This window comes from Hemicordylus capensis, chromosome 1 (assembly GCF_027244095.1).
Source record: "Hemicordylus capensis ecotype Gifberg chromosome 1, rHemCap1.1.pri, whole genome shotgun sequence".
NCBI lineage: Eukaryota > Metazoa > Chordata > Lepidosauria > Squamata > Cordylidae > Hemicordylus > Hemicordylus capensis.
In genome coordinates, this window is record NC_069657.1 from 408,196,813 (window position 1) to 408,221,228 (window position 24,416).

The 24,416-nt window shown below is 44.9% G+C and overlaps 1 protein-coding gene across 2 annotated transcripts in view; it reads right to left on the reverse strand.

Annotated features, from left to right (window-relative positions):
- COQ8A (coenzyme Q8A) overlaps nucleotides 1-24,416 on the reverse strand; it is an 87,601-nt gene that overhangs the window by 37,286 nt on the left and 25,899 nt on the right. For both annotated transcript variants that reach the window (XM_053307063.1, XM_053307055.1), the window contains exons 2-4: nucleotides 24,007-24,201; nucleotides 21,895-22,305; nucleotides 15,331-15,397 (exon numbers count right to left, since the gene is read on the reverse strand). In XM_053307063.1, the coding sequence (XP_053163038.1) occupies nucleotides 15,331-15,397; nucleotides 21,895-22,305; nucleotides 24,007-24,183 (655 nt within the window). In that variant the 5' untranslated portion in view covers nucleotides 24,184-24,201. The remainder of the gene's footprint in view (nucleotides 1-15,330; nucleotides 15,398-21,894; nucleotides 22,306-24,006; nucleotides 24,202-24,416) is intronic.

A 24,416-nucleotide genomic window follows, 5' to 3' on the forward strand; every position in this document is an offset into this window, starting at 1 on the left:
GAACTGGAATTCAGGGCATTCATTTTGGGTGCAACTAATTCTAGAATACTCAGTGTGATGGCTGTTGGAGATAAACATTATTCTGCCATGCACATACACACAAACTGCAAAAAGACATTCATTCAAAATTATGAAAGGATCTCCAACTAAGCACTATTTATTGATTGATCATATTTATATACTGCCCGATACCTAATTTAAAATACAACACATATAAAACAGAATAAAACAATTAAAACAATTTTACAATATAACATATGCAATTTTTTAAAAAACCCTAACTAAGAAAATAGGTATGTCTTAAAGATCTTTTTTTTAAGCAGCCAGAGATAGAGAAGCTCTGACTTTGACAGGGAGTGCATTCCAGACCCCTGGGGCAGCCACAGAGAAGGCCCAGTTCTAAGTAGCCACCAAATGAGCCAATGGCAATCATAACCGGACATCCCCAGATTATCTTAATAGGTGGAAGAATTCATGAGCTCTACCATCACTAGCTACAAAATACAAGGTGTTCGGACCCAAACCTAACACCTGCTTTATGAGTCCCTTTTAGAAGCCTTATTTGTGCACCTTCAAGAGCAACACTCTTCATTCCTGCTCTGCGCGAGGACATGTTACATGCCATTAGGAGATATTCAGCAGCTAAACATTCCTCACTTTGCTAGCATCTACAATGACCCAATCCCCTGAAGCTGCGTTGCATCCACAGGGATGCATAACTTTATAACCAGGTTGGGAAGCCTTCACCATCTCTTCATGCTGGAAGCGGTACCACCAACACAAGCAGGCAAGGCAGTGGATGCAGCTTGAGGAAAGAAAAACTGGTGATGCTTGGGGGCAATTTAAATGAGCCAAGTATTTCTTTTAAACGTTTTTCTTCTTCTCCACCTTCTACTATACTCAGTTTTCTGCTCTGATAAGATGGCACGACCCGTACTCTCCCCTGCACAACTGAGTTCCACCTTAGTAATCTCACAAATTGGCCTCTCCAGAACCAAAACAGCCAACCTTGAGATAGGCACATGCTATAAACAACCTCCAATGGCAGTTTTTAAAGATTAACCAGCAGGGATTGCTTTGCTTCAACCGCTTCAAAAATGTTTACACATCATTTATTTTGATAAAGCCATTCCCCTTCAGGAGAGGCTTTTCACCTTTGCGTTTACACAGAGATTCTATTGTAATGCCTCTTGGAGGTGCTTATTGTTGCGCTCTGCAGGTATGTTCAAACCAGCAGAGTTTTTGCACAGCTAATATTCACCCAAGGAGGAGCCACAGCTCATACCACACGCTGTGATAAAGTCATTATTTACAATCCATTTTTGCTGGATTTTCCCACCCCTTCCTAGATGTACAAGGGTGTGCTTTAAAAAAAAAAAATAATGGCCCAAAGCCTCCCATTGGGCATATTCAGACATCATGAGGGACCTCAGTTAAAACCAGGCTCTGCGCAACATCTGAACTCAGGTTTTGAAGTTACAGATCTCGGCATATCTGAAGTAAGTCTGAATATCAAGACCAGTCTTGGTTTATTTTAGCTTACATAGGAAGTGAAGGCTCACATGTAAATGGGGATGCATCCAAGGTTCAGAGATGTCACGTGGAACCTGGCTTTGACTGAAGTTCCACACATCTGAACTGGCCCATTGTCTCTTTTCCTGGCCATTGCCCCAAGCCATTTTCTTTTTGATGGTGCATTTGGACCATGACACAAGCTCAACTAGAGAGAATCTAACTACTTCTGCAAATGCTAAGCCCAATTCCTTCACTGCTCCATCTTTACCACCAGCTTCCCCCTCCCACCAAGAAGTATCCAGTTGATCAGTGCGTATGAAAAAAGTTTATGGTGTCCCAGGGGGACTCAGGTAGGCAAGGTACATAGCAAGGTAGGGTGTACCCAGCCTCCCGCTGCCCCAGTTAGCCAATATGGGCCGTCCCTGGCCTTCCAATGGACCCATTTCCTGATCCATGGGTGGGCCATGGAACACCGTGTCCATTTAAGTTTCTTTCTCAAGAGAAAGAAACTTCACAGCAAGTCCAATGCTTCTTTCTGCCTCAAAGTAGGAGGTCACAGCTTACAAAGGGATATACCAGAGTGCTGCAGAACCAGGGTGGGAGTGGATCAGGCCTAGACCACCTGCTGCAGCACTGTTCGTCTGAACACTGCCTGCTCAGCTACAGGGGAGTTGATTTTATGGTGTTTGATGAAGGGGGTGATGACGGACCACATAGCTGCCCGTCATATCTCTGCTAGGGGGGCCTGTGCTGCGAACACTACCGTAGTGGAGGCACTGAGGGTTGAATGTGCAGTGATGCCCTGAGGGACCGGGAGGGACAGGGTCTGATAAGTGAGGGCTATGCATGCCCTAATCCAGCATGCCAAGGTGGCCTTAGAGCCCAAGGCGGAGGCATGAAAAGAGACAAAGAGTGACTTGGATGGTCTCAGCTCCCTGGCCCTCCTCACATAGGTGCACAAGGTGCTGAACACGTCCAGGTTATGCCACCGGCATTCCTTAGGGTGCTTAGGATCCAGGCAGAATGAGGGTAGAACGATCACCTGAGAACAATGAAAGATGAGTTCACCTTTGGGATGAATGTGGAATCTATCTTCAGGACAACCACATCAGGCTGGAACACACAGAGCTCCTTTCGCACTGAAAGTGCTCCCAATTCCGATACCTTGCGGATCAAGGTGGCTCAAGTTGAGGCGTTCAGGACCCTACTGAGGTTCCAAGATGGGAACCGATGTACTGGTGGTAGGGCAATATTGATAGCCCCCCACAGAAACCGGGAAATGTGTGGGCGAAGAGAGGAGCCGTCAGCTTTATTAAAGCTCAGCACCGACAACAGTGCTGGAGCCTGGTGTCTAAGGGTACTGGGTCATAGTCCCTGGTCCAGACCTACCTGGAGGAATGCTAGCACCTGCAGCACCTTGGCTGTGAGGGGCTCTATCCCACCGTGTCAATTTAAGGAAGGCAGCCCAGATAGCCTGATAGATTCTGTTAGTGCTCGTGCACCAGGAGACCAGAATGGTGTCCTGCACCACCTTGGAGTACCCCTTCGTGGCTAAGACTGTGCACTCAACCTCCAGGTGTGAAGTTGTAGCCATGCTGGATCTGGGTGAACCAAGAGTCCCTGAACCAGCAGGTCTGGTCATTGTGGGCAGTGGCCAAGGTGCTGTGACAGACAGTGCTAGCAGGTCGGCGAACCATGGGTGCCTTGGCCAGAGAAAAGCAATCAATATCACCTCTGCCCTTCTCTCGCTGAGCCTTGCCAGCACCTTCAGGATGAGGGCTAATGTGGGGGAAGGCGTACAGAAGGCTGGGAGGCCAAGTGGATGTGAATGCATCCATGCCCTCTGCTGGGTGTGACAGAAATGAGTGAAAAATTGTGGTAGTTTGTTGTTGGTAAGGGTCGTGAACAGGTCCACCGGGGGGGGGGGTGTTAGGCAGTGTTGTCTCTCCTGCAGGGAGACTTTGGGATGGCGAGCCCATTTCAACTGGTCCATCGTCTGACAGCTGAGCCAGTTGGCCTGCACTGGATGTTTGCAGAGCTGTTCAGGTGCTCCGCCCTGACTGAGGCCAGGTGTCTCTCGGCCCATTGAAAGAGCTAGTCAGCTTCTATCATAAGGGACCTGGATCCAGTCCCTCCCCAATGGTTCAAGTGGGACTTGACCATCATATTGTCTGTCCGAATCAGCACGTTTCCCATATAAGTGGTGTGTGAACTGGACCAACACTAGTCTAATGGCAAGCAGTTCCAGCCAGCTGATACTGTGGGGCCACTCCTCCATTGACCAGCAGCCCTGTGCTGTCTGGTCGTCGCAGTGGGGGCCCTCAACATGACAGACTGGCATCCATAGTGACGGTGATCCTGTCAGGCTCTCGTAAGGTGTTGCCCCCTTGCTGCAGCCATGGACAACCACCAGCGAAGAGATGGCCACACAGGCTTCAGGAGAGGAACTGCCCTGTTGGCATGGTTCATGATATTCTGAAATGCTAGTAAGGACCACTGTAGCGGCCATGCATGCCACTGTGCCCGCAGGGTTCATTCTGTGCATGTAATCATAGAGCCCAGGGCCTGAGCCAGCATCATGACATCGCCTATGGGTGCTGTAGGAGCGGTTGGATCTACAGGTGGATTTTTTATCTCCTGTCCGGGGGCAGGGAGATGGTAGTGGATATGATGTTGAACCAGGCCCTCAAGTGCAGTAGCATCAGTGAAGGCTGCAGCTGGCTCTTTGTTCATCAGGAACCCGTGTGTCTGGAGAACATCCGTTTCCACCCAACCCCAGGACGGTGAGCAGATCAGGATACCCGGAGACCCCCCCATTCACATGTGGGCCACCACTGCTGCCAGTATCTTTGTGAAGACACAGAGTGCAGTGGAGAGGCTGGATGGGAGGGCCTTGTACTGAAAATATTTTCGGTTGTTGCAAAATCTCAGGAATCTTCTATGGGCAGGCAGGATGTGGGGGATTGGGATGTGGAGGTAAGCCTCCATCAGGTCTATGGAGGTTAAGAAATCGCCCAGGGCAATGGCTTCCTTGATAGACCGGAGGGACTCGATGTGGAAGTGCCTCTTGCAAATGAAGCGATTGAGCTGCCTTTAGGTTTAGTGCGCTAGGTTCCATCTCTCTTGGGTAAAGGAAAGGAAAGTTGGTGTCAACTCCTGGCCAGAGCCATGTGGTTTTCTTGGTAGAACACAGGAGTGGTTTACCATTGCCATCTCCCATGCAATATGAGATGATGCCTTTCAGCACCTTCCTATATTGCTGCTGCCTGATAGATTCCCATATTCTGGTAAACACACCAGAGGAGATTCGAACCAACAGCCTCCTGCTCTCTAGGCAGGTTGCTTCCCCACTGCGCCTTTACCAGAAACAATATGGAGTAAATACCATGACATAATTCTGTCAATGGCACCGGTTCTACAGATTGGATTTGAAGTAGGTGAGAGACTGCCTGCCTCATCTGCCGGTGTTTGAATGGGTCCTTGGACCTTGGAGAGATGATGAACTGAACTGGTCCTGTGGAAAGGCGGCAAGGTCCAGGCAACAGCCTCCTATCAAGGTGTTGAGCACTATTTGTTCTGCGTAGACTGGGCCCAATTTGAGACAAAGTGCTGCAGATAGTCAGTTTTGCTTTTGGTTGGCCATGCTCCCACTGATGGGGTGTGGTGTTGTGTCTGGTGGGAAACTGTCCTGTCCTTGGATCCCCACTGGTTACTAACCCCACACTGGGGACAGCCCTGGGACCGAAATGCCCTGTGGTCAGAAAATCTTGGGGCCTGTTTGGAGGTCCGAAAGGAATGGTGGTGGTTGTGGAACAGTCTACACATAACCCTGTGCCTTGAGGGCATGACCCTCTTCATATTCCATGTTTCCACTAGGACAGGCTACAGAGATTCCCTGAATAGACTGCTCCCTTGGAACAGCGTAGATGCCAGGTTGATCTTGGACTTAGCATCCACCTGCCAGTTCTTGAACCATAAGGACCTGTGCTGAGCCACGTTCGTTGCCACTGACCTAGAGGATGCCTGGATGGAGTCTAAACTAGCATCAGTCATGAAGGCAGCCTTGGCCAGTTTGTTCAGTCCTTGACGTAGTACAGTCTGTCCCAGTTCTAGTTTAGCTAGGAGGTCTCTGACACACAAAACAGAAGCCCTAACAAAAATAGATGTGGATGCAGAGTCCCGAATGGAGATGGCGGCCGCCTCATGTGCCTTACAGAGCAGCATGTCTGCTCTCCTGTCCCCAGGAGCCCTGAGCTGCTCATCACCATCCTTGTTGATGATGGCACCCGAGACCAACGCCATGACGGGCACATAAAACCTTTTGGGAAAGGATCCCACCTGCTTGGTAAAGGTGGGGTTATCCCACTCACCTAGCATAGCACTGCGGAAAAGAGGAGGGAAAGGGACCACCAGTTGCTGATGGCTAGTGGCTGGGAATACATCCTGTGATAGTGAAGCTTGTCCAGTGGTCCCTGGATCCTCCACTAGTGGGGAGGCAGTGTTAATGGCTCTCAAGGCCTTAGCCAAAAGCACATTGAATGCATCCTGCACGAACAGCCATAAAATTGGGTTTGCTGGTTGTGCGTCCTCCTCCTCAGAGAGCTCCCCTTCCTCTGTCAGAATGATCAACACTGCTAGAGTCTGAAGCCTTTGCTGTACCTGTAAGCTCCTGTCGCTAACCTGCTACAGGAGTGGACCAAACTACCACTCCCCACCCCATGGGAGCTGCAGAATCATCTGGGTACCAGGGATTCAAGCCTAGAGGCAGCAGATGAGCAGCAGCACCTCCTACCTCTGGTTCTAGGTGTCACTTCTCTGTTGGGGCTACTAGCAGAAGAGGAACACTCCATTCAGACATGTCCTGTGGGAATTCTCAATCCCAGCACAAGCTACTCACAGGTGCATCAGATTCACTGGCCAGTATGCCTTGTTCCAGCCCCCTAGGAGGACCATGGTAGCGCCCCAGTCCGAGCCATGAGGCTCCTCATTGGTACTGTAGATGGGAAACACATCTAGGCACTGGTTGAGTAGCCTCTGGGCCAAGGTTTCACTTTAATGGCTAATATTATAATGCCCTTATATAAAATTATGGTGCGGCCACACTTGGAGTACTGCGTACAATTCTGGTCACCACATCTAAAAAAAGGACATTGTTGAACTGGAAAAGGTACAGAAGAGGGCAACCAAGATGATCAGGGGCCTAGAGTACCTTTCTTATGAGGCAAGACTACAAGACCTGGGGCTTTTTAGTTTAGAAAAAAGACAACTGTGGGGAGACATGATAGAGGTCTATAAAATCATGCATGGTGTGGAGAAAGTGGATAGAGAGAAATTCTTCTTCCTCTCCCATAACACTAGAACCAGGGGTCATCTCATGAAATTGATTGCTAGGAAATCTATGACCAACAAACAGAAGTAGATTTTCACACAACGCATAATCCACTTGTGGAATTCTCTGCCACGAGATGTGGTGACAGACAACAACCTGGATGGCTTTAAGAAGGGTTTGGATAACTTCATGGAGGAGAGGTCTATCAACAGCTACTAGTTGGAGGGCTATAGGCCATCTCCAGCCTCAAAGGCAGGATGCCACTGAGTACCAGTTGCAGGGGAGTAATGGCAGGAGAGAGGGCACGTCCTCAACTCCTGCCTGTGGCCTCCAGCGGCATCTGGTGGGCCACTGTGCGAAACAGGTTGCTGGACTAGATGGGCCTTGAGCCTGATCCAGCAAGGCTGTTCTTATGTTCTTATGACTGTGTGCACGCACTGGCTGACCATCAGAGTGGGTGAGAGGGGGGGGGGGAGGTGGTTGCCCCGACCAGATTCATAGCCAGATTAATGTGGAACAGTTTACATAATTTGTGTTTGTATTTGTTTATATTTCCTTTGCCCCCAGGAAGAGTTTCTGCAGAGAGACTCATGCCTTTGAGTAGATCAGAGGATAATTACGCAGCTAATAAGCTTACTTGCATTATAGCAACTCTTATGCCTGTCAAGGCCCTATAATAACACACACAAGTTTCCCTCCCAAACAAAAAGCAATCTTCTTCTATTCACAGGCTTCTAACTGTGGAAGAGGAAAAGCTGTTATCTTCTATGCTACAGGGCTTAGCCTAGGCAGGCTCAGTCTACCTGAAGAGGCTTTACGTGCACTTGCTTTAAACCTCTCCCTATAACCTGCAGTGCTAAAATACGTAAAAAATAATTCAAAATTCACCTAGGTAACCCAAGTTTTGTATCAACAGATGCTGTATTTTGCTGCTCATATGTTTGCATAATATCAGTTCTATAACCTGCAAGATAGGAGTGATAGCAACAGAAGCAACAAAGCCTTCCTAAGGAGTTAAAGCAAAACAAAAAGTTACAAATAAAAGCCAGTATTTATGCATGGTTCACATAATCGCACATGAACTGCTAAAACAAGCGTAGACAGTTCTGTGTGTTGCTTGTTAAGCTATTTAGCAAAGTTTTGGAGGGTCTCAGTTGTTAACCACTATTATAATCGGGGCATATGCCAGGCCCTAGTGCAGTGGTAGAGTATCTGTTTTGCATGCAAAAGGTCCCAGGTTCAATCTCTGGCATCTACAGGTAGGGCTGGGAAAGACTTCTACCTGAAACCTTGAAGAGCTGCTGCCAATCAATGTAGACCAGGCCTGCACAACATAAGGCCCAGGGGCCAGACCCAGCATGTGGGGCCTCTTTTGTTGACTCAGAGGAAGGAATATCCTACTACAGCAACAGCTGTGAAGAGCTCTTGGCCTATCCCGCTGACGGGTAGCAGAGTCACAATGCAGTTGGCTGCTTGAGACCAGATGTCTACCACCCCTGGGCTAGTTCCTTCTTACACCATCCCTCTTTCCCCATGCTTCCCTGCCGATTCCAGCCATCTGCTCCTTCATTTTCATCAATAATTTTAATGTAATAATTCATGTGCTGAAAATTAACCTTGGCCCCCGCACACTAAACCATGGTTCGTGCCGGCCCACCAGGGCATTTCAGTTGTGTAGACAATACTGAGCTATACAGACCAATGCTCTGATTCGGTAAAAGGCAACCTCCTGTGTAATCAGCTCGGACCCACAACTCTAGTAAGAAGGGGTCAGACTTTCTGACAATGTCTGGACTCTAGACATCCATTAACTTTTAAAATATACATATTTCTCTGAAATGAAGTTGAACTTTTTGCAGCTACATGAAAATATTGAGATTTACTTATAATAGTAATAAAGAAAAATTCTCTTTCAAAAAGTGAGATTCTTAGAAAGCTGAACTGCCCATCCAGTATAATCTACTGCACTTCAGCCAGAATTGTAGACCTAGAAATGCTGCCAATTTCAATGAAACTTCCTCCCATATCAGACTGTTTGGAATCAGACTATGGGACAAGGCTAAAAAACTTCCATCAGTTGAACTTAAGGAAACCTGGTCCATCTTTTCTAGACTGAGGTCTTTCCCAGGCCTACCTGAAGGTGCCGGGGATTGAACCTAGGACTTTCTGCCTGCAAAGCAGGTGCTCTACCACTGAACAATGGCTCCATCCCCAAATAATAGCATATAACAGCTAGAGATCCAACTGAAAGTCCTGCTCTGGGTGCTTCCACCTTCAGAAATTCAGTTGGAGAAGAGAAGCAACAGGACCTTAGGAACATAGGAAGCAGCCATACACCGAGTCAGACCATAGATCCATCTAGTTTAGTATTGTCTACACAGACTGGCAGCAGCTTATCCAAGGTTGCAGGCAGGAATCTCTCTCGGCCCTATCTTGGAGATGCCAGGGAAGAAACTTGGAACCTTCTGCTCTTCCCAGAGCAGCTCCATCCCCTGAGGGGAATATCTTACAGGGCTCACACATCAAGTCTCCCATTTATATGCAACCAGGGCAGACCCTGCTTAGCTAAGGAGACAAGTCATACTTACTACCACAAGACCAGCTTTCCTCTCCTCTCTTCTCAGTTGCGGCTCTGCAACTTTCTAATGCTATTTCCAGACATTCACCTGCCACCCTTATTACTCTAAGTTCCAAGTGAAGTTTATTTTATTCCCTTCTGTTTAGTGAAACCTAGTTTTAGGTCTGGTTAGGGATTTATGCCAGTGTGGCATAGTGGTTATAGAGTGTTGGACTAGGATTGGGGAGACCCGATTTCAAATCCTCATTCAGCCATGAAACTCACTGGGTGACTCTGGGCCAGTCACATATCTCTCAGCCTAATCTACCTCACAGGGTTGTTGTGAGGATAAACAACCATGTACCCCACTCAATGGAAGAAGAGAGTGATATAAATGTAGGGGGGTGGGGGAACAAAACAAAAAACAGAAAACGTGTTGTGCTTTTTTCCTAAGCTACTTTGGAAGTCTTTTACACAAATTAGGCTGGTTTAAAATGATGATGATGATAATTTGTGCTTAGGCCATACTATTACACTAAGGGGTGGGGAGTTAAAGGTGAACTGTTATGGCTTTTGTGGACAGACAGCCGCAGTAAACAGCTGTTCAGAACGAAAAGGGAAAAGAAATCAAAACAAGCAAGTTAAAGCAACAACAGTTTATGTGTTGGTGCCAGACTTGAACTAGAAGATAGTGCCTCCCTAGTGCTTCTGATTCAGAATTAGCCTGGATGGCTCTGTTCAAGTCAGTTCATTCACACAGCCTGTTCAACATCATACCCTGGCTTCCCCTCTCCTGCCCATTGCTGGCTCATTTCAGAGCAACCGTTCCCAGCCCCACTTTCTCTTGCCTGTGCAGACCAACCCTTCTTGACTCTAGCACAGCAGCAGACTCCTATTTTAAAAAAAGAGGTGATGCCACAGGCCCTGAAGACCCTTTGGGGTACAATTCAGAACATGATTGTTCTAGAAGCAGAACACTGAGGTATTTGAGAGACTTCCCTCGCCAGCTGTCAGGACCCACTCAGACCCTCAGGAGACTCTCTCAGCAGGGGAGTAGCAGAAGCAAATCACAGCCTTGGACTAGGGCTTGGCCAAACTCCAGGAGGAGGTGGGGCTCCCGGCTCCCGTATAAGCCATTCATTCAAAGTCTGACCTTGCTGGTGCAACAGCTCCTTGAATCTCGCCCGGAAGCCGACTGGAAGCCGACCAATGAAGCTGCCACAGGATGGGTGCAACTCTCATGAAGCAACTTGTGCCCATAAGCATCCTTGCAGCAGCATTCTGGACCAGCTGAAGCTTCCGAACCATCTTCAAAGGCAGCCCCCCTAAGAATTACTTCATTTTAACTCCCCACTTTTGGAGCCAACGCAGAGTGATTCAGCACAGCACTCCAATTGGGAAATGCTGAGCTAGTGTTCAAAGGAACAGCGAGTTTTCAAGAATGGAAGCAAAAGGTTTGCATGCACACACTGAGGGGATAAAGCGGCATATATGCAAATTATGTGTCCCACAGACTTGGGAAAATGTTTACTTGGGAAAATGTCTTTAACTCTGCATCTGCTTCGGAGGCTAATGTACACTCCACGGCCCTGTGGTAACTTGCCTAGTGGGAGCCAAGTCCCTAACCACTTTGCTACATAAACAGAAATGCAGAAGTATAGCTCATCGTGGAGAAATGAATACTGAGGGCAAGAGCCAACTCTAGCTATAAATAGGGAAGGTCACAAAACAGCAAAGGCTCTTTTAACTAAGCCGCATGTTGTTCTCTACACACTGGGAGCATCAAGACTAGAGGGAAGGCAACCTTTCTCTAGCCTGCTTCCGGGTTCAATGCAATAATACTACCAAGAAAGGAAGGAATAGAGTCCCAGGATGTGCCGAAAAGGTTGCCAGATTCAGTTCTTGAGATGGGAGCTGTGAAAGAGGCAAAATTTCACAAGGATACAGTTCTCTCTCATTATTGCCACACCAGGTGGAATGTTACCTCCTATGCAAATCTTAAAGGTACTGAAGACCTATCAGATTTGGACAAGATCGCCCTTTTTTTAAAAAAAAAAAACCTACCATAATTTTGGGTAGAAATGCTATGGCAGGTATGTTTTTAAAAGTTGTTTTTCACCGCCTCTGGCATTTACGCCAATGCGGCGTTTACGTGAGATTTCCAGATGGGATTTCTGGTGCCGATTTCGTGGGGGGGGAATGGCGCCCAAATGGCATAAGAGTCACACTGCTAGTTTCAAGTTGACAGTTGTGCTAAGAGCAGAACAGATAGGAAATAGAGCTGAAGCCCATGAATTAGAAGTGGATGAACACTGCATTCGTAGGTGGAAATCATAAAGAGACGACCTGGCAAGTATGCCAAAATCAAAACGAGCAAGGAGAAGTGGTGTTGCAGCCTGGCCTGATTTGGAGAATAACCTTGAGGAGTGGATTAAAGAGCAGAGAGGAAAAGGACTGCCAGTCTCTACTGTGGAAATCTGCCTACAAGCAAAATTAATGGAACAACAAATGAAAATAACTGACTTTATAGGTAGCCCGGCTTGGTGCTATAGATTTGTGAGGCGAAAGAGTTTCTGTGCACACTAAAACAACAATGGGACAGCAGCTGCCAAATAATTAGCAGGCGGGGGGAGGGGTTCAGCATTTTTAAAGTATGTTGCAAACGCTATTGAGCAGGGAAAATTTGTGCAGTCACAAATAATAAATATGGATGAAGTTCCCCTGACGTTGACTGTGACTGTGAATGAAAAAATGACTGTGAATGACTGAATGAAATAGGAGAAAAATCAGTTTCCATAGTGACAACCGGAAATGAGAAGACATCTTTCACGTGCATGTTAGCCTGCACGGCAAATGGCAACAAACTAAAACCAATGCTAATTTTTAAATGGAAATCTATCCCGAAAGGAGGAGATTTTCCTTCGCATGTTGTTATTCGTGCTAATGAGAAAGGGTGGCTGTGCGAAGACATTATGTTTGAATGGCTTAAAGAAATTTGGCAGAAAAGAAAAAGATTTTTTTCCTACCACATGGCATTTTAATAATGCACTCGATGTGTGCACTCTTACTGGATTGAGTTAAAAATGAATTCAAAAAGGTATCAGCTATGCTAGCTCTGATTCCTAGTGGTTTGACCAAAATCTTTCAGCCTTTAGACTGCAATGAACAAGACTGCATTTAAATGTGAAATGCGAAAGCATTGGGAAAACTGGATGAGGAAAGGCCTGAATACATTCACAAAGAGCGGGAAAATGAACAAAGCAACCTATGTTGAGGTCACAAAATGGGTTTCAGAAGCATGGAAAGTTAAAACTTCATCACTGATTTCTGATTTCACAGAAGCTGGAATTATACGATCTGAAAATGCTGAAAGCAATGCAACTAACATTTCACAAGAGGACGAAAACGAGGATGCAGACCATCCTGAAAAGTTAGAAGAGACCTTGTTAAACCTTTTTATTTTGGAGAGCGATAATTTGGTCTTTGAAAGTTTCCTTTGAAGTGCAATTTGAAATTTATAATTTTTGGAATATGATGTGCAAAAAAAGCAACCAATGTTTCCTTTGAAATGCAATTCGAAGTTTATAATGTGATGTCCTTAAAAATAAATAAAAGGTTTCCTATGAAGTGTAATGGGAAATTACTTCTGCAGTTTGATATGTTAAAATGTAAGGAAAAATTATGTTCAGCATTTATCTCAATTTCCTTTCATTGCATTCATTTCCTTTCCTTGCGTTAAGACTGACGAGGGTATGGGTTATCAGTGATTTATGTTGCAATGCTTAGCTGTAGTAAAATTTTAAACTTAGCTGTACTGTAGTAACGTTTTAAGCATTCAACACAAGCAAAACAATAATGCATGATGTCCCCCTCTAACTGTCGCGTTTACACCGATGTAGAATTTCTATACAAAATTAAGGTAAGTGTGCCACCTAAGCATGCTATGCATACTAAAAGTGCCAAGGATTAAAGACAGAAGAGTATTATATACGGTCATTCAAAGTCCAACTAATATTCATTACTCAAATTACTATGGGGATGGGACCACAGGTCAGTGGTAGAGCATCCACTCTGCTTGCAGAATTTTATTTGTTAAGCATATTTGTATACTGCCCACTATCAAAGTCTCTAGGCAGTTTACAACATTAAAACAAATTTTAAACACATATAAAAGTTCAAATTAAAATAGCTAAACACCACTAAATAGCTAAAATGCTTGGGTGAAGAGAAGTGTCCTCACAGTTGTTTCCTAAAAGGAAACAATGTTGGAACAGCTGTAATCTCAGAAGAAAGTGTGTTCCACAGCTCTGGGGCAACTACAGAGAACGCTCGCCTCTGAGTCATTACCAGAAGCTCCCAAATTCAATCCCTAGCATCTCCAGGTAGAGCTGAGAGGGACTCCTGCCTGAAATCATGGAGAGATACTGCCAATCAATGTAGACAATATTGAACTAGGTGGACCAATGGTCTGGCTTAGTGTAAAGGCAGCTTCCTATGTTCCTAAGTCCCTCTAAGTGCCTGTGAAAACACTAAATGGTATTCAGAGAGGGAGGATGGGCCATGTTGTACTAATTCACAATCAAGAATACTATGGTATCGACTAGAGGTTACATTTCAGTCTCATCTATGGGAAAGTCTAGGGAAGTATAGACTGGTTCACCAGTGCTGCCCCAGTGCCAGCCAGCAGCTTCCACTGATTGCTGTGCATCTGTTGCCCATGCACCTCTTCAAATGCTCCTAGGATCTGCTTAAATACGCTTATCTACTGAGCCCTTGTAAAGTTTATCTCCCACCCTATCCCAGTTAATTTTCTACCAAATCAATTGATGTGCACAGAAGTATTAGTAGAGCAAATAGAAATATATTGAACGGGGCAATTAGCACTCACTGAGTTCAACTGTAGTTAACCTGCTATTCCAGCGGTTCTCAAACTGTGAGGTGCTCTTGGTGTGATACACACACCAAGAGGCATGAAGCTCCAAGGAGGGAGAGGATCCTGTTACAAGCAGTGCCAACGGCACTTTCTTCCCCAGAAGCAGCTTTGCAGCCACCCAAACTGCTAAGCTACCCATGGAAACTGCAGAGAGGCAGGAAATGTATGGGAGCTTCTAGCCACAGCACCTCCCCACTCCCCTGCATGGCTGGCTAGCTTTAGGAGGGAATCCTAAAGGCCCTGCTGTAGCCCCCTTTTAATAATTCTAGTGTCCAATTAGCATCCAAGTCCACAAATCCCTATTGTTATTGCTGCTGTTTTGATGGGTTGTCAGCAGCTCAGAAAGTCTTCTTGACAGAAGAGCAAGATAGCACATTCCTGCGATATAAATAATTTAAAACAGCAGTGCACTGTATGTAGATAGCTGCATGTGCAAGGATTTTGTGCCAGCGACATGGCTGCCAGTGAACTGCAGGGCTTAGGAGGCAGAGTAAGTTTAGAAGGAGGCTAAGCAAGTAGCTCCCCAATGCCCTGGCTCAATTTCACATACCCTAAAAGAGATACCTAGAGATGTAAAGGTCTGGGGATAAGGGGGGGGGAATGGGGAAGAGACACTGTCTCCCCACCATCTCCCCCCAGAAAAAAATGGGTTTTCACACATCTCTAGAGATACCACCCAGCTCTGCCAAAACCACCTGTAGTGATGCCCCTACAGCACATAAACATGTGCCCCAGCAACTTTAAATCACCAATTCACTGAAAGGTACTTAAGTATAGCCAAAACCAATTTAAGAAGTGTCTGCCCAGCAGTATCACCTGTGGCAATCAGTTTTACATCCCCCTTGCCCAACAGATCTGTCAGAAAACAGCTGTTTCTGGGCACATCCACAATACGCACAGTATGCATCACACAAAACTAACTGCACTGTTATGACACAGTTTCAGTTTTTCAGGTTTAGCTTTGAGCTGCTAGTTGCCTTCTCAATTCACACTCACCTCCAAAGTTAGCAAGCCTCCCAATTCGTGTAACTGGCACCTTCCGCTCTCGGGCACGCTCACTGAGCTGCAGGGATTTAGAAGAAAATGTACCATTAATAAGTATGACACAGTGCTAACAAATGTACTAAGAATCCAATACAACTGCAATATAAGGAGGTGGACTAAAACTGGTTATCCACAAATGCCAAGTTGGAGAAGTAACCAGATGCCTTTAACATTTGCTCAGACAACCATTTTTAAAAGCTCATTAAACAAATTCACAGTTACTGAATCTATCAGAACTACAAACCTATCCCACTGACAGACAGAAAACCACAGAGCAGCACAGCAGCCAACAGAAAGAGGAAGCACACATTAGTATCATGTGTTCTTTATAAGTGCTCCTAAAATATACTAAATTCTGTACATGAATAAGATGCAAAAGATTTCTGCCCAGAGGCTCACAATCTTTATAAATAAGAAATAAACTGAGACAAGAGGAGAAGAGAGACTAGAAGCAAGCAGAATTATAGAAAAGCCTATTACATAATTTTAAAATGAAAATAAAACATCAGCTAGAACAAAACAAAAACAAAGCATTAATAATTTCCTTGATTAGAAGGTGCATACAGAAAACTAGTAATAACAAGGTGTTACTGAAGAAAGAACTCTCTTGGATATTCACCAAAACGGGCACCCTTTGGTCTTAATGAAGAAATAAACTGGATGGCAGGACAATAGAGAATAGGAATATATCTCATTCAAATATGTTCTAAAAGGTTGATGAACTGAGAGATTGTCTATAAACATGATTCAGGGGGGTCTTTGGCTGTTTAGAATACTATATAGCCCTCTGGGTGTTGGGATTTAATGGTATACAATATAAGTGTACCAGGAAAATGCGTTTAGAATATAGGAATTAATGCTGCTCCTCCCTCTTCATATATGGTTTATAGAAGCTATGTATTAACTTGTTTGAAGGATCAGATCCCTGCAAGAGCCAGGTCATTGACCCAAATTATGTAAATGATGAGGTACAGCACTAGTCTCTTAAAACCAGCACGAGCTGGAGTAAGAACAGAAGACCTGAAAAGAACAGGATGAACTACTGTGAATAGATGAGGATATGTATGGAAAATAGTATTGAACACTGGTATGTTATTTGTACAGTTTCAAATAGAGGGATATCTAAGAAGTCTAATTTTAAGTTTGGTTTGGATTTTAATTGGAGATCTGGAAATATATAGGGCAATCTTTACACAAAGCAGGAGAAATTATATTTATAATAAGAACTATACATGATGTGTGTTATGATTGGTATAGTATAATTGTGGACAAATGTATATGTCTAAGGGATTCCTAGAGAGAAATACACGGATGATAAATGGCACAAGGGTGTGGAGATTTAACAAGATAGTAACTGATGAAAAGAGGGCTCAAGGAGGAGAAAGCAACGAAAATAAGGGGCAAGACAATAGAGGGGCTTAAAGGTTAGTAGAATAATTTAAAACTTCATATTCTTCATAGAATAACTTCAACTAAGAAGCATTACATATAAAGCCCTTAACTGCTTGAGTCTAGGGTCCTTGAGAGTGCCTCTGTCATGAATCCTTCCACCTAAAGATCAACTAGCGAGGTCCAGTTATGGTTGCCACTGGCTTGTTTGGTGGAGACTTGTTTGGTGACGACTTGGGACCGGGCCTTCTCTGTGGCTTCCCCAGGGCTTTCTAATACACTCCTTGTCAAAATAAGAGCATCTCCATCTCTGTTTTCTCAGGCTTTAACTGAAATTAATTTTTAAAACTGTTTAATTGTTTTTATTCTGAAAAAGTTGTTCGCTGTTTTTCTCTGTTTTACATTTGTTGTGTGTTAAATTGTGTACACTGCCTAGAGATACACATAAAAAAATGGGCAACACCAGTGAAGTAAAACATTCTGAGGTGCTACATGATTGAAGTGCAAAAAGTTAGCAAGCAGGGAGAAACGAGGCAAAACAAGCATTGATAACCAAGACCCAGTTCCCATTTGTGCTCTATTGTAGCACAATTGGAACGGAAAGCACAAGGTTAATTAACTATTCACCAGGAAGAGTGAGCTGCCTTCATCTCTGAAGAGCAAACCAGGTTCCCAAAGACTGTGGTGACCTCCTCAGACATGTATTTGCTTACTACTTTTATACATCTTCTTTCACGCACTCAGGAGAAGGAAATCTCTTATGTTCAGGCAATACTTATTGTGCTAATGTGAATGCTGGAGAGTTCTCTGCATTATATTAATGCTTATTCATCCAAGTGTTTAACTACATTACCTTGCTCATGTTGGCAGCTGCCTTGGACCAGTAGCCAATACAATCCCCAATTTATAAGTGTGAGATAGGTGGTCACCGTAGGACTATGAGGGGATTTGAACACAGAAGTACTTGTGGAGGGGAAGCTGAGGAGCCTATGTAGGATTATCTATTCAGTCTACACAAGAAATTTGCTGTCTGGTGCAGAATTCAGCAACCTGAGAACCTCCGGTTTAATTTAACCATTACTAGCCTTGGTGGTTAGGAAAATGGGCTTGAAAGAACATAAGCAATGTCTGAAGCTGGGAGGGAGAAAAAAGAGACTAGAATTTTTAGTGATCTGAAGGCCAAGTTGCAGAAAAATTACACAGATGTCCATATTTGCTTAATATAGGCAGTTTGTCTGGGTATAGAGTTATGATGTTTAGGTTTTTTTAGGGACATACACAGGGTACACAGTCAATTCCCCACATTGAATCATTTCCTATGCTGTCCCAGTTAGGGGTGTGCAATTCGGATCCAAACTGAAACACCCCTGTTCTGTATCCAAATATGGCCCCTCCGAATCACCCCTGATTTGATTCGGATCAGAATTAATCCAAATCGATTCGGATTAAAAAGCAGGTCCCAGGGGCAAAATAGTGGGGTGGGGTGGTATTGCCCAATGGGTGGAGGCTACCACCCAAATTTCAGGGAGATTGGGCAAAGGGCTGATTTTTGGTGAATTTTTGAAGTTTTAGTGTCTTTGGGGCAGATCGGGGGCATAACGTGGGATCTGGGCCAAAAGAGTGGGGTGGGGTGGTAGTGCCTAATGGGTGGAGGCTACCACCCCAATTGCAGAGTGATTGGGCAGAGGGCTGATTTTTGGTGAATTTCTGACGTTTACGCGTTTTAAAGGTTTTCCCCCATTAGGTATAATGGAGGGTGTGTCGCTTCACGTCGGGGGGAAAGGGGTGGCCTAGAGCGGTGTGGGGTTGGTGGTAGTGCCGGGTAGGGGCAAGGAAGCTACCTGAATTTTTTCAAAGGATTTGGGCAGAGGGCTGATTTTTGGTGAAGTTTACGCGTCTTTAAGGTTTTTCCTCATAAGTTATAATAGAATGGAGCTTTCAGCAGCCCCATAAGTGCACTTGGGGGGTGCTGGGGTGGTCCAGAGCGAGTGGTAGTGTAGTGCACATAGGGTGCCAACCACCCCCATGGGTTTCTAACCCATGGCGTACAGGGTTCTGTTGTTTCTGAGGTATTCTGAGTGTGGATTCTACGATAGCAAATGAGATTTTCAATGAGACACCATGAATCCACTCTTATTTGTTATCATAGAATCCACACTCAGAACACCTCAGAAGCAACAGAACCAAGTACCCCATGGGTTAGAAACCCATAGGGATGGTTGGCACACTATGTGCACTACACCACCACTCGCTCTGGGCCACCCCAGCACCCCCCAAGTGCACTTATGGGGCTGCTGAAAGCTCCATTATTATGAGGAAAAACCTTAAAGACGCGTAAACTTCACCAAAAATCAGCCCTCTGCACAAATCCTTTGAAAAAACTCAGGTAGCTTCCTTGCCCCTACCCGGCACTACCACCAACCCCACACCGCTCGAGGCCACCCCTTTCCCCCCGACGTGAAGCAATACACCCTCCATTATACCTAATGGGGGAAAACCTTAAAGACGCGTAAACTTCAACAATTCACCAAAAATCAGCCCTCTGCCCAATCACTCTGCAATTGGGGTGGTAGCCTCCACCCATTAGGCACTACCACCCCACTATTTTGCCCCAGGGACCCGAAATTCGAGAAGAATTTCAGACCTTTTTGCATTGAAGTCAATGGGAGGCAAAAAGGCGGGAAATTCAAATAGACGTCAAAATCCGAAAATCCAGAGCCGAAACGGAGGTGATTCGGTTCGGCTACGAAAAATTTCGGAGGGCCAGAAGGGTGATTCGGTTCGGATCCGAATCACCCGAAATTGGCTGTTTCGGGTACAGATCGTTCTGTACCCTAAACGTTTCGCACATCCCTAGTCCCAGTTACTCAGTTCTGTCTGGCCTACATGACTGGCAGCAGAGATCTTGGATAGGGAAGGGAGAGTCTGGTCTCATATTATTAACAGATTCTGGGATGCACTTGGACAGACACACAGAGAGCTACTTTAGGACTTGGGCATAATACACACACACACACACACACACACACACACACACACACAGAGAGAGAGCCATATCATGACTGCTAACTGGGCAAAGAGCAATCTTTTAAAGTGTCATCTTTCTTTTTAAATATTTAGCAGGAAGACAGCAATTGTCCCTATTCATCCCAGCAAAGCTGTTGCTGGTGTGTTCCTAGGGTTGGTTTGTTAAGACTGTAAGCCCTCTGAGGGCAGAAAAGTATTTCCTTATTCCTTTTATTTTGACAACTTTTTTGTTGAGAAGTGGTGCATATAAACATTCTAAACAAAACTACTTTTATGTATATACTTACAGAAAAACAATGGAAAGATTTCAAATAATATTAATTAAAAGGTCACTTTCAGTTTCACAAAAGGTGTGGCATATGGCATAGAGCAGGGATTCTCAACATTGGGTCCCCAGATGTTATTGGACCAACTCCCATAATCCCCAGCCCCAGTGGCCTTTGGTTGGGGATTATGGGAGTTGTAGTCCAATAACATCTGGGGACCCAACGTTGAGAATCTCTGGGATAGAGGGTTGCCATCTCATACACACAGGTCCCAAACCCCCACGGGCATACTGTGCTAGCTACATGAGTCTTTGGGTCCCAGCCATAGTGAAGAAAATAAGGGGGGGGGGATAGTGTTGTGGTAAGGAATAGAAGATAATACATTTTTAAATAAATCTGAGACATATGTCAACATAAGATTTGTCAGGCCATCTAGTGCACCATTTTAAAGCTCTGAATATCTGCAATTCCAGACAGAATTGCATCTGAGGGGGAGAAGGGAGGATGTGAGGCTGGGGAGACATCCTTGCTGTATCAAGCAAACCTGCAGAGAGCTGCACCTGTTCTAAATCTCAGCTTGAGGAACAGAAGAACAACAACAACGATAGCATTTAGCAGCAGATCAAGTAACCAGCACAAGGAAGGTGAACACCTGTTAAAAATTTAAAAGTGCAGGTCTATTTCTAGGGACACATTTTGACCTCTCTAAATAAATAGAGTGTTGTTAGCATGCCTCCCCTAACTGCAAGAAAACATGCATATGGATCCAGATTAAGGAAGCAGATGCAGCATTTTCATCTATCTGACCCTTGCAGTACATATGCACAGGGCATTTCTGTCCATTCTGGTCTCTGCACCAGACAACAAGGCTTACAGAGGAGACTGAAAGCATGGTCCAGGATACAGAGACTTGGTATTGAGCCAGAAGATCTAGATTTTAGATGTTGCCTTCAGCATGAAAGACATTGGGTCTATTTAGTTGTACTTTTGGCGGGGGAGGGGGGAAAATCTCAGCTTGGGATAGAACTTGGGCATGTGCATGCCCCTCCCCTCCAAGAGAGAAACGTTAGCAAGTGAACCCATTTATTTGAACAGGGTACTCATCCAGAAAGTCTTATTCTTTTGGCAACAGAATGGAAGGTCAGGGAGATAACTCATTCAAATAAATGCAATACAGACTGGTTACTATTATTATAATATTGATATTTCCCCCACCTTCCTCTGTTAAACCAGAACACAAGATTATTTACCATGAAAAAGTCAAAGCAGAAATTACAGTGTCCCCCCCCCCACAGTAAAACAAAGGGATGCTTCTGAATTCAGGACCCTGGCACCACATTGAGATATCTCCCCTCCAAAAAAAAGTAACAAGCAAACTAAGACCACTGTGCCTTGGACAAGTTGCCTCAGTTCCTAACATCCTGAAGACCATGAGGCCATTCACACCAAACACTGTTCTACCTGGGTTTGGGAGATGTGCTGCCAATTTTTGGTTGTGTGGAATCAAGTTAGGAGGAAAACCTGGGTAGCTTTTCCTCCTACCTTGCACAGTCACTTCTACCCAAGTTTTCCTCCTACCTTGCTTCTACACAACTGAAAATTGGGAACACACACAGCTCCCAAACCCAGGTAGAACAGTTTTTGATGGTGTGAATGACCTCCATGTTTTTTTAATGGCAGGGATAGTAAGAAGGGAAATATTGCATTGCTCTTACCACTATTCAGACACAGAGACATGTTCTACAGGGGTTGGATGGGGCACTTAGAAAAGGAAAATGTGGTCCTCATTCAAGCAACTCCAAATCCTCTGGGGTTGTTAAGAAAGGTTACGTACCATCTGTTTATGTGGCTTGTGCTGTGGATCCACTTTGGTTTGCCTGGCTTTATCAATGTCTTCAGCTGTTAGTCCACTGACAGGGGAATGATCTTGGTGAAAAGCCCGGCTTTGCCCATAGGTAGCAGCAAAAGGATTCCCAGGGTCCCTAAAGCCTGCAAAAAGCTTTGCGTTCACTTTGGCAGAGATGGGATTCTGACTAGACCTGGAGTCTCCAGTCTCACTGGCATTTGGAAAAGGTCCGTTGGCAACATAGGAGTACGAGGGGCCCTCTGTGCTGCTCTGCTTAGGAGGCTGGTCTTGAGGAGGATGGGAGAAGTCCGTTGGAGCACCCCCCAACTCTGATTCTGAAAACTCTTTTCCAAAGTCCTCATCAAGATCCTTCCAGTTCTCCTGCTGTTTGCCCAGATCCTGCAAATGAAAGATCAAAAAAAGAAAAAACCATTTTCCTCCACACAGATAGCAAGATCTACAGTTGTTCTCTCCAGCCCACATGATCCCTAAAGCACACAGATCTTCCAGAACAAGTGCAAATAAATTATACCATTTACCAGCTAAAGAATCCTTATGTAGTTCAGGTGCTTTGCTGTACAGGCTGCATACATAACTACTATGCAACTATAGTATTGGGGATTTTGCAGAGTTCAGCATATTTGGCCCACAAATATGGCCAGCAATAGTAAAATAAAATAGAGAAAGACACAAACTTCAGGCTAACAGAAAGCTATGAAGGGAAGAGCTACTCCACCCAGTGATCCCTGGAAACTCTATCCCATTTCCCTTGTGTTTTCTGAACCTTTGCCAAAGACAGATTCAACACTGGTGTCAATAGCAGACTTTTCCTAAATGCTAATTGTTTTTCCCACTTGGAGGAAATAAAGTTAGTTCCAGCCCTTCTTATTACAGAGGTAAGTATCTCTGCAATTTTCAGTAAAGAAGAGAAGGGGGTGGGGGAGAGAAAGCCTTCTGGCTGCTTTTACCACACTACCATAGAGGTACACAATGGAAACACTTCTCTTCCAACAATTATAAAAAATTAGAAAAAGCTAAAAAGTTGGCCAGAAGTGCAGAGGACACAGTCATTTACGATAAAACATTTCCCTCTCCCTGCCTTCAGCAGGAAACATACAATTCAGATTTTGAGACAGACATACATGTGGAAAATGCAGCCACCCTCTTCTCTAAGGAGCTGCCAAAGAGAAACAACAATGCACAATGAGTGTGTGTGTGGGCGGGGGGGTGTCATATTACATAGCCACAAACCTGGGTTTGTTACAAGCGCACATTTGTTGAAGAGTAGCATCCAAACCCGAGCCCCTAATAAATGTGTGTCTATGATGCACACGTTTCCAACCATGAGTGTTTAAATACTTTGTATTTTTAGGTGTGGGTTAAAAAACCATCGATTGTGGTTTTTTGCCATCCTGATCATCTGGGGATAATTATTGACAGACATTAAAAATGCAGCCATTATCACATTTTTGGATTGTGCAGCTGAATTTAAGCAGAGTTGCTGTGGGCCAGTACAGTCTGGCTTCCTGTAAACCATGGTTAAACACAGAAGCACATGGTCCCTTCTAAAATCCCTACCCTTTTGTTATTCAGGGAAAGAAAAATATTTCTCTTTCTTATACCTTTGCAATAAGAGTTTAGACAGCCCACAGTAGGTCAGAGATCTTTAGATATCCTGTTACCTGAATGTGCATGACTTGGCACGCCAATTCAGGGTATGGGTTATTTTTATTTATTATTATTACTTTACATTTATATCCCACTCTTCCTCCAAGGAGCCCAGAGCGGTGTACTACATCCTTGAGTTTCTCTTTCACAACAACCCTGCTGAGAGAGAAGTGACTGGCCCAGAGTCACCCAGCTAGTATTATGGCTGAATGGGGATTTGAACTCGGGTCTCCCCGGTCCTAGTCCAGCACTCTAACCACTATTTAGCAGAACATCTTCAGTGATGCCAGCATCCGACAATATACATTGTAGGGGGATACACAGGTTGACAACTACCACTGTGTTGAAAGTTAGATGCCTTTCTCATACAAGAAGCTGGGAAAGAAGCCCACAAGTGCTGATTAACTTGGAGGAAGATATCCACACACTTACCTGCATTTTTCCCATGGCAGCACTGAACTGTTCCTCAGCAGTGGCCTGAAAGCTTCGGGCTATGGTTGCTGCATCACCACCAAAGACGACTTGCCGAATCTGTCCTGCTTGTGTTTCTAGGACTGCTTTGCTGAGCTTTGCTAGCCCCCGCATCACCATGATGGCATCACCTGCCATGACCAGCCACCTCCAGTGCTGAAAAACAGAGTCAGTCATGCAGTCTAGCAATACCCAAGAAATAATTTTCAGATATTCATGAGAACCAGTGACCCTCTGCCCCAATGTTTGAAGTCTTTCCATGCTCTGACCAGTTCATTGGAGGGGTTCTTAATGCTTCAAGTTGCAAACAACAAAGCTCAGTGAAAAACACCAAGTTAACTTCTCTTGCAGAGACAGAAACTAGCACTCAG